This window comes from Zosterops lateralis, assembly GCF_965231275.1.
Source record: "Zosterops lateralis genome assembly, chromosome: 2".
Classification (NCBI taxonomy): domain Eukaryota; kingdom Metazoa; phylum Chordata; class Aves; order Passeriformes; family Zosteropidae; genus Zosterops; species Zosterops lateralis.
In genome coordinates, this window is record NC_139763.1 from 100,489,454 (window position 1) to 100,500,348 (window position 10,895).

Below are 10,895 nucleotides of genomic sequence, written 5' to 3' on the forward strand. Positions count from 1 at the left end.
GTGGGTGAGTAAAAGGCTGTGGATTGTCTACCCGGGGTTTAGTAAAGCCTTTGACACCATTTCCCACAGCTTTCTGGAGAAACTGTCTGCTCATGGCTTGGACAGGTGCACTATTTGCTAGGAAAAAAATGGCTGGATATCCAGGCTCTGAACGGCATTCTAAGTCCTCCTGACTTTGGCCAAATGTTCTTACTGTGGTACCAGTATCGGCTGTTCCCAGAGGGACCTGGAGCATGTAAAGGCCAGAGTTTATCTTTGAAAAAGCAGCAAATATCTTTTCATTTGAATCACAGCAAATCTTAGTCTTTGTTCCTTACATGTGCCCTACTAGAGTGCCTTTGCTCCACAGCACATTGCCTCTTTATTTTTTTGGGGTATTCCTACTGTATTTCCTTGTGAAGCTGTTTATGAGTTCTTGCAAATGATCTCACTGCTTATTCAAGACAGTTAGTCCCAGGCTAGCAGCAGAAATTCTAACATTCAGTAGGTACTCTGCTGTGAAAACACAAATGTAAAACATGCCACAAAGGTGGTGTTTTTCATGCTGGATCATGGAGAAGCATACACAGTGTTTGAACAGTTAAGAGCCAGTTGTGCCTCTGCTAAGCTATGACTGAAAACTTCATAGACTCACAGAATATCCTGAGTTGGAAGAAACCCACAAGGAACATGGTTTCCAGTTCCTGGTGAGCCCTTTGTGCCTGTCAGTGTGGTACAGGTGGTGTTAATGGTCGAGGCAGACCTTGGACCACCCTCCTGGCTGGTGGGGGAATGCCATGGGGGTGCTGGCCCATGAAAACATAAAACAGCAGCATTGAGGGAGAGAGAAGGCACTGCTGCCTGCCCTGCAGACTGACCCTACTCCCAGCCACAGCTGAGAAGTTCAGCCAAGCAGGAAAACTGGCCATCCAGAGAAAGAGTAAGTCGCTGGTTTGGGTCTGAAGGAGGGGGATAAATAAGAGAGAAACATTTAATAGATTGCATTTTTATGAATGAGGCTGTTTCTCTTTCTTTCCAGTAACTCTTCCTAGCAGGTATTTGTGTTTCAAATTTGTTGTTTTGTAATGAAAGTGAAGTAACAGATTCTGCAAAATTTGCCTTTCATGTGTTGCAATTGTTTATTATACTGTATCTGTATGCCTAGGTAATAATTAATTGTTCTATGAATTACAACCACAAAGAATTATGGAGAGATTTTGCTCCATTTTGCAAAGACTCCTTTAGGCAAATCTTAAAAGGGGACAGGAATTTTCATGGGAATTATTCCAGCCAACAGAACTTGACACATTTTATTCACTTAAAACTGCCTTGAGAAGAGCATTGGAAGAGAAGGCTCAAGGAAACAGCATCTAGGACCTCTGTTTTATTCTGCCATTTAATTTATAAATACAGTCACTGATACAGTAAGGACAAACTAAAGTAAATATACTATCTCTATGTAGCTCTGGAGTCTCAATGGCAGTGACAACATCCACTGTCTGAGTGAACAGAGCTGAGATATCCGGCCCCAAGGTGCCCTGCTTCAGAGTTTCAGTCTCCAGCTGTTTAGTGACCGCTAATATTTCAAACCAGGTTTTTGATCATGCAGCTTTCTGCTCTCACTTTTCCTCTTTTTTTTTTCTTTTTTTTTTTTTTTTTTCCCTAATTTAAGATCTGAACAATAGAAAATTAAGTGCTACAATAGACTGTAATTTTCAGCATTATGTTTTGGGATTAGCAAATCTTTAGTTTCACTTAATGTTCAACATGAACTTTTGTCCAGGTCACATTAGAAAGGGTACTGGGAAATAACCAAAATTCCAGTCAAGCTTTCTTTGCTAAAGTTGACTCAGTGTAAGTGCCCTTGTTCCAGAGAGTAGTTGGTTTGACATGAAAAAAATGAAAATTTAAAAAAGTCTTTTAAAAATAAATGTAAGTGCTCCAGTATTGAAGTGCTCAGCTTGAGCCACCAAAAGTAGCTCTGGTTTTTGGATGGTGCTACCCATCCTTGGGACACCTGACTTCCCAGAAGGTGTCTCTTTCTGAGGACACATGAATAAACAGGGCTTTATTCCTGTGCATACCTTACAATTATAAAAGTAGTTCTTGTATGAAAATACAGTTGTGTATTTGTGAGCCTGCACATTCATGCTTTATGCATTGATGTACACTTATACTCAGACTTTAAATCCCAGGGAGCACAACATCACCAATCATTCTGCCTTGCATCTGTGCAAATCAGTTCTCCCATGCTGGTAAATCTTTATAACACTTCCTTCTCGCTTTTTATTTATGTAAACACTTATCCTGATGCAATTCAAATGTGAATACCCAGGTCAGTGTGTGTCTGCCTTCCCAGACAGCACGTACTGTGCACACCTCCAAGCTGGAATAGCTCCAGGTGTGTTCTGGCAAAGCAAATCCTGCCACTCATACTGGTCCCCTACTCTTTATTAGGAAAAGTGCAGGCTGTATGTACAAAATACAGCATGAAAATAAAGTTTTTGTACATGCCTCCTTTCTCTCTCTCGGGTTGGGAATAATCAGGCTGTGACCTGCTGAGGGCGACCTTCATCCAGGGGGAAAAAGGAGGTATCACCACTCCCAATTCTTTGGGAGGAGAAGATGTCCTTTCCTTTGAGTTTTCCCCTGTCATTCTGCCTCCCTGCAGTTTCACGTCACAGCCTTCTCTGCTGTAACATTTGCCTCTGCTGTGGAGAGAAGCTCTGCATAGGATGGACGGGTTTGAGGATTTTACAGAGGTGTTTATAGATCATTTGCCTCTCCTGGAGTCTGTGTACACCTGAAAATCAAAACACCCATACAGTGAACATTTCAAGGGTCAGTGTGTTGTTCAAGTTCAGTGCTACAGTATTGCCTATTTTATCTTGCATTTTTATCTTGCTGGGAAGGAATTTGTTCCACTACATTTGAGCATTGCTGGTACAACCTAATGCCAGTAGCCCAGGCTTCAGCTGCACAAGCAGACACAAACATAATTTTCAAGCTATTAACAAGAATGAGTCATGCTGCAGCCTGAAAGGCTGTAGAACTTCAGCTTTGATCACAAACTTATTTGCCCCAATTCATCTAGGGACTAACTAAATAAGTACAGTATTTGTTTAAGCAAAGAGACAGAAAACAAAACTCCTCTCAGCCATCAGCCCACTTAGGGAATTCCTAAAATTCCCATGGAGTAAAGACAGCAAATCCAGCATTTTGTTTCCCTCAGGCCCACGGTCTCCCATGGGCTTTCTGATCAGATTATGTAGCTAGTCTGCAGTCAAGATTACGTTTATTCAAGGACTGACTCATTGCATTTTCCTGTAATCTTGTATTTTAACACCTGCTCAGTTCAAAATGCCATTTTTATCTAAATTGGGTGGGTTTGCTATTCATCCTGTGTACATTACTCAAGCTGCACAAGACTATATAGATTTAAACTCCTCTGCTTAATACACCACTTTCAGATAGGCGTATGTTAACACAATTAATCAATGAGGGGTTTTAATTCATTTTTTTTCTGAAGAAAGAATGGAAGAAATCAATTTTATAGGCTTGGAACTTCCCTTGAATAGGATAAACTTTCCTTGTGACAGTAGCATTCTCACACAATTGTCAAAGGCTTTTTATTGCTTTTTTGCAGTTTTTAAATACACAGACCTGCAATTGGAGGTGGAGGGGGGAAGTGGAATTATCAAATCAGATTCAAATAAAACTGAAATTATGCTACTACTAAATAAGCACTGAAAAATCTTTAGCAGTCAAAACCTGTGAAGCAGAAGGAACAGCGATAGAATCTTGTGCTAGAAAACTTTTGGGATAACACATAATAAACCATGGTTTTCCATGCTGGAAGGAAGGAGGATACACATCTAAAACATGCATGGCTGAAACAATCAAACAAATAATTTTCTGCTGCTATTTATATCTAGTCTGATTTTGGCCTGAGAGCCCCCCCCACTCAGGACAAAAAATGAACAAATTATTTACTACATTCAGATCACTCAAAATAGGGTTTTTTTCAGAAGCAGGTTTTTTGCTACCAGAAGTATTTCCCTAAAATAATGGATATTTTTGTTTGTTGCTAAGTGGAGAATGCAGCTTCCCTTCTCCCCTCTCTACTGCAGAGATTCCAGCTGCAAAGCAGCAGTGGCCTTACCCCTCCCAGGCCAGCACTGCAGGCTGCAGGGGCTCTGAGGCAGCTTCTGGGATCTAGTTTTCCAATAGTTCTTCTATGGAAGGAACAACTCGTTGAACAACAAACACTGGGTTGGATATACACCACACTAATCAGGAGCCACAGAAGGAGCATCATGGGTGGCTCTTCTAGAGAAATGTTTTCCCTTTTCTTTTACTGTTTGTATAAACAGGCTTGGAAAGTTAGTAAAAAGCCTGCCCCAGGAGCTCAGTTTTGTTCTCTCTCTGTATATTCTGCCCTGATAAGAGCTTCCTGACTTGTTGAAGAAGAATTCTTACTCCTTGTTTCTCCTTCATTCTTCCATCCCAGCTCTAGGCTGCAGTTGCCTCTCCTCCACTCAGCCTCTCATAGAATCACAGGATATTTTGGGTTGGAAAGGACTTTACAGCCCATCTCATTCCACTTTCTGTTTTATGTGGGGACATCTTCCACTAGATCAGGACAGCCCTGTCCAACCTGCCCTTGAACACTCCCAGGGATGTCTATGAGAAAAACAATGGTAGCTTCAGACTTCAGCCACATAAGCTCACCAGGGTCTTCTTGATAATTAACATTTTCAGGACAATTATCTTTTGATCTCGACCGTATCTCACTTCCACCTCTCCATTTCCCAGAAAAGGCAGAGTTTCTATGGGAGCTCTTCTTGTAATTGCTGAATCTTTACCCTCTGACACCAGAACCGAGGTATCTTCAGTTCACAGAAACCAAAATCCATACTTCAAAACTTTTCAGAGGTGTTTTAATGCTGTAATTGGGAGATAACTGCTGGGGAAACATTCTCAGCTGTTTAAAGAATTGGATTAGCTATCAGTAATTTCCATGGGGTAGCAATACACTACCACTGCTCAGTGAATTTGGGTGCCAGCTTACCCTGCCATAAGAAAAGACCTCTTGGGCAATGCAGTCTAATTATTATTCAAGGCACTAATGTGTTCTTATACACAGATTTCTCGCCTCATTCTCACAAACTGTTTGCCACACTAATTCCAGGCAGCCAGGTGGGGTGGTGGTGGTGAAAGGGCTCAGCAGCTGTTTATGTCCTAATTTTACTGTACTCTTGTTTTTTCTACTTCTAATTGTAGGTCCCAAACCAAAGTATGTAAAGATGGAAAGGAATTGGAATGTAGGTTTTATCTCTAATTTACCTATGCAGGAGTGGGGGAATTTGTTGAAATTTACCACCGGAACAAAAACTGATCAGTAACTCATGAAAGGAAACATTGCAATCACAGGGCATAATTTCAAAACATGGTGTAATTTTTAGATGACAGTATGAGACCAACTTAGGACACATACCAGTGCAGCTGAGTGGAGGGCATGCATCATTTGAACCATGGTTTTCTGGGATGTTGTTAGAAATAATACCACCACAGAGAAACCATGTTGTTAAAATAAACCCCCATCTCTTTGGACAAATTTATTTTTTGCTGGATTGCACAAGGAGAGGTATTTACCAAGGTGATATTATTTCTGCTGGAGGTCATCTTGCAGCCTGGTAGAGCTCTAGATTCTTTTAATTTAAAGTTTAAACCAAACCTTCAGCAGTAGTCCAACAGTAGTCTGTACATGCCACATTTAGGCTATGGAGTCATTCTGTGTATTAATAAAAATGTATGTTATTATTCATCTCACTTATAATTAAAAAGGTTCAATCACTTTTGGTATGCAAATGTGTTATTACCAGTTTTATTACTCCAGCCACTTTCAAGCATTGATGAACACTGGGTATAAGGTTGGACAAGGATGATGGTCCAAACCAGCTGTCTTGGACAATTATATGGAAATAAAATGCAAACCAGCTCCTTCTTAGCTTGAGCTTCTGTAGACAAAGGAGTTATTATTTTCATCAGAATAGATCCATAAAAGCAGGTAGGTTTTGGTTACCCATCGGAGAGTACCCATTCAGGTAATTTGCCAAGTTCAGAGTTGAAAGCCTATTCTTGTTTCCTGAGTTCAAAAGTCTTCTAATATAAAGTAGAAAGCTGAAAAAGGTTTCTATGATTTTTACAGAACTTCTATACCTGCTACAACACATAAGGACATGTCAAATAGCTTATGGAAACCAGTTGTAAAATCCATTGTGTCAGGCAGATGAGACTTTAAATAGTGGTACTGATTATACTGGAAGTCTAGCTAAAATTTACTGAAAATTAGGGAAGAGAAGAAGGTATACCCACCAGTTTTCCCTAGAACAGTACATAGAAAATCTTGACATTTAGCACAATCTGCTGCATTCTTTGCATTTCTGTAGGTTATGTCTAAAACTATTTTGGTGAGTTCAAAGGATAAATTATCTCTGTTAAGGGAAGTGGCTAATGCTCAGAGAGTGACCATGGTGGACAGATGTACCACACACACCATATTCTACAGTTTTCTGAAATACTCCATCTTTTTAATTTTGGAGATGATGGAGAACAGAACTACAACAGGCAAGAAAATCACCCCATATTTCATTTCATCTTCATGGCAGTATTACAAAAAAGGGCTCTGTGTATCTCCAAAAGCCCTACTGAAGGCAGTTCTCCCATCCCTAAAAATTAAAGCAAATCATTTTCCAAGGGTTAAGCAGTAGAGACAGCAATGTGGTTTGATTAAGAACCATATCATGCATATTCTTCTGTAGACAGTTATTAGCTTAAGAAAAGTTGCATTGCAGGTGACTTTGACACTTCACAGACGTAACCTGCAATGTATATTTCACTTCTTGCATATTCCTCACCAAAGCCACACAGAAACGAAATCCTGGATAGGAACTGGATAGGAATGTTTCTGATTTGCAGGGAACAAAGAAGAATAGAAGTATTTCTGGAGTTTAACTTTCCTGGAATGCCAGAATTTAGAATTTTGTTTGGATTCTGATGGATGGAGCCCAAATATTATCAGCTAAGCTAAACCTGATTGGTTGGCTGCAAACCAGTAGAGAATTTTAAAGGTTCTCTACTCTTCAGGTACTGAGAAAAATAAAGGAAACAAGAGTTAAAACTGAGGATGCATCAAAGTATTTTAGTCCAATGTTTTATGACTATCAAGCCCTTAAATGTTAAGTGGAAAAAGCAGTATCACTCCTTTTGACACAGGTGGGCATTTGAATCTCTTTTACTTAGTCCAAACTCATGTTGTCTAGGATTTCTTGCAAATACTACCTCCAACACAAAAAAATACAAATTATTTCATTTAGTTGTGAAACTGTGCTGATATTACAGATTTCTGGTCTATCACAACTGTTATCCACTGTTAAAGACTGAGAAAATAAGCAGTGTGGAGGTCTAGTAATAGGATTTCCAATGTGATTAAATGCTTAGATAGTGGAAACATTTCTAGCAATAATGGTACCACATCTACTTGTGGTATCATTATTACTCATCAGCTTGGGTGAGTCTGACCTTTGGAGTTAAACATCAGCCAGCAGATGGAATGGGATTTCTGGTATGTTCCACAACATAGATTAAATATTTGATTTAAAAACTTAAATGTCTGTGTGCTTCTGTCATGGTTTGGGAATGGTATACTCCCCCTCAGTACTCCCACTAAAAAAGCCTCCCGCACTCCCCTCCCCCCACCTCCACTTGGAGGCACAAAAAGCAGAGCTCAGGTGTTGAGATAAGAACAGTTTACTGGAAACTGTTCTTAGCAATGAGATAAGAAAATGAACAGGAACAGGACAAATAGGAACAAGAATATTAATAACAGAAGTCTACAAAAGTGTAGGGGAATTGCCATGTTTTCTGAAGTGCTGCAGGCAAACATTCTGGATGTGAATCAATCTTTTACATCATAAGGACCAAATTCTGTCCAGCATGTGCCCTACTGCTACTTTCACTAGAACCTGTCATCTTTGGTCAAAATTTGTCTCCAATGCTTCTTGTTGCTTCAAAACAATTACATCGAATTTGACAAACTTTCCAACATCTTTATAATTTGTGTTAAGAAATTGCACTGTGCTTCATTGCCTGTACCACCATATAATAATGTCAGGAAAACACAGATGCTCTTGGTAAAATTCAACTCCACTCTGAAAACCAAAGGACTGGCAGCTGAGAATCCAAGAATCCCAGCAAACATGCTCCCAGCCATTTGAGGTGGCCCATGTCTGGGATGGAAACTTGCTCCATTGTCAAGTATGTGTGGAGTTGCTCTGCCTTCACTTCATTTACCTTGACAAAGCAAAATAGCAAATGACAAAGGCTGGATCTATCCTAGAGTAGTTGCTGTGCAAGACATAATGAGAGGTGGTCCCTGGTCCTCAAAACTTACAGACTAAGGCTGTAGCAGATGTAGCTTTACCTGGATCAAAATCATTTTTTTTCAGCACTTCACATAGCTCAGAAGGATATGTGCTGTGCCCAGCAATACTTCTGCCCTTAACTGCTCTCCCTCCCTTTTTCCAGTATATCCCACACTCAGTTTAATGGAAAGGTTATCACAATATTACTTAGCCATTCAGCCTCTAGCCCTTCTCAGCCTGCCTCACTCAGTGAAGCGGAGAACGGGGTCACCTTTGTCACCCCTGTCTGATTGGAAGCAAAGAAAGGAGAAACAAGCAGGAATTGTCCTGCGCAACTTTTTGTCCTGTCCTTATTTCTGCATAGGCCAGGCCAAAGAGCTGTCTGCATAAAGAAAAATGTGTCCAAGCTCTTACAAGCAGATGAAACCATTTAGAGCAAAAGAAGAATGAAAAAAAAAAACCCCAAACTTTAGTCACAGTCCATTTTCTAAATCAGTGTAGTTGTGCTTTTCCCTTAGTGCAGAACTGCAATATGGCTCTAAATAGATGCAACAGTGGAAAAGCAAAGTAATATTAACCATTGAGAGATCTTTAGTATAATAAATTGTTTTTTCTCAGTAGGTAAAGCCCAGTGATCTCAATCACTCAGTAAAAGGAGGAGACACTTGGCAGGTTGTCACCCGTGCTAATGAAGCCAATAGCCTACCCTGGTTTCTCCATTTCTCTGGCTCTCATTTTGGCCAGATTCCTCAGCATACACATGAGTTTGGTGAGAAGTCAGAGGAACCACACGCTAATTTTCACCAAGGAGAACACAATTCGCAACTGCAGCTGTTCCGTGCCTATCTGCGACTGCGATTACTGTCTGGCAAACTTGATGTGCAACTGCAAAACAGTGCTGCCCTCTGCAATGGATAAAACTACCTACAACAGCCACCTGACAATCTGGTTCACAGACACCTCTGTGCTGGAGATGGTCCTCAGCTTCACAAGGGTGTGGGATTTGAAGCTGTCCTTCTGTGGCACCACTCCTCTCCCAACACAATATTTGGCCATTTGGGGACTTCGAAACCTCCGGGTAAACAGGGTCAGGGGACAATTTCCAGAGCAGAGTGTAACCATCCCCAGCAGCAGCAACAACGACAAAGAAGACTTGCTCGAGGTGCACAACAAAGACAGGCAAAAGCTTGCACATATTTCTTTTCTGGATACCTCACTTTTCAATGGAGATTCATTGCTGAAGTCATACAGTGTGGAAAACGTCTCTAGTATCATGAAGTACTTTCCCAGCCTGCTGTACTCCGATGTTTTCTCAACCTCAGACAATGAGAGCTATGTTGTAACATTCATTTACTGAGTTATTTAGTAGTGAGAGGCATGGGAGGCTGCTAGGAGTGATAGGATGCCTTTTTGTCTATCTGGTTTGCCCAGGAGGATGTGTTAGGGGACTGTGAAAGAACTCTACAAAGAAGTGCTTGAAGTAAGACACTCATCAGATTAATTCAGCAAACTCTTAAAGAACAAAGTATATGTGAAACAACTGTTTTCCAAAGCATAGTTAGAATTCTTTTGTTTATATGTTCTAAGCTGAGAACTGAAATCTGCAGATAAATTTTGTTTTAGGGTTGTGCCTTGGACAGAAAAAGGCATAACCATGTAGTTTGCACTGCAGAAGAAAGCCTTTCCAGGGAAAGGGTGCCACCTGCATGATGGATGTGCTGACACCTGCAATTTCCCCATATCCAAGGAGCTTCAACTTTCGTGATAATGGCAAACTGCTGATGTTCTCCCAAATGAGAGAGTAGAAATGCTCCAGACAATGAATCTCATCTGATAAGGAAGGTAAGGCTTCGGCAGACAATTTTCAGATGTGTTGCATGAGAAAGGTTGTCATCCCCTGAAAAATATACACCAGGACTATTAAAATAGCCCAAAGTCTGCTCCTTGCCTGTGTCTGCAGGTTTTGATTTCCGTGAGATATGACTAAGGCTGGATCCACCCATATAGTACAATAAAGGCTTTGAAGGGCAAGTTGCAAGAGCCTGGCATTGCCAGCATTGGATTACGTGAAACTGAAAATAAAATATAAAAAAACTTCTTCCCAGAAAAGCTGTGGTTGCCTCGTGCCTGGAAGTGTCCAAGGCCAGGCTGGATGGAGCTTGGAGCAACCTGGTCTAGTGGAAGGTGTCCCTGCCCATGGCAGGGGGATTGAACTGGGTGGTCTTTAAGGACCCTTCCAACCCGACCCAATCTGGGATTCCAAGATTCTCTGTGCACTTAGGGGAATGGCTATCAAGATTCTGAGGAATCAGTGAAGCTGCTGCAATTTTAAAGAAATACTATTTCTATTTTAAATAGTCATATTGATATAACTGTAATCAATGATGGAGCAGCTTTGCTAGGAAGCAAAACTTAATTTTTCAGAAGACTTAAACACATGCCCACCCCCATTACTATGAGCTTTCCTACTGAAATCAACAATGTGCTAAC

At 40.7% G+C, this 10,895-nt stretch overlaps 1 protein-coding gene across 2 annotated transcripts; it reads left to right on the plus strand.

The window, feature by feature from the left end:
- Positions 1–772: 772 nt before the first annotated feature.
- EPCIP (exosomal polycystin 1 interacting protein) lies at positions 773–10,215 on the plus strand. 2 transcript variants are annotated; one of them, XM_083885165.1, is made up of 3 exons: positions 773–919; positions 5,263–5,303; positions 9,027–10,215. In XM_083885165.1, the coding sequence occupies exon 3, from the start codon at positions 9,094–9,096 to the stop codon at positions 9,760–9,762; it is 669 nt and encodes a 222-aa protein (XP_083741291.1). In that variant the 5' UTR covers positions 773–919; positions 5,263–5,303; positions 9,027–9,093; the 3' UTR covers positions 9,763–10,215. The 2 variants fall into 2 exon arrangements, with proteins under 2 accessions (XP_083741291.1, XP_083741290.1); XM_083885164.1 differs by lacking the exon at positions 5,263–5,303.
- The last annotated feature ends 680 nt before the right edge of the window (positions 10,216–10,895 follow it).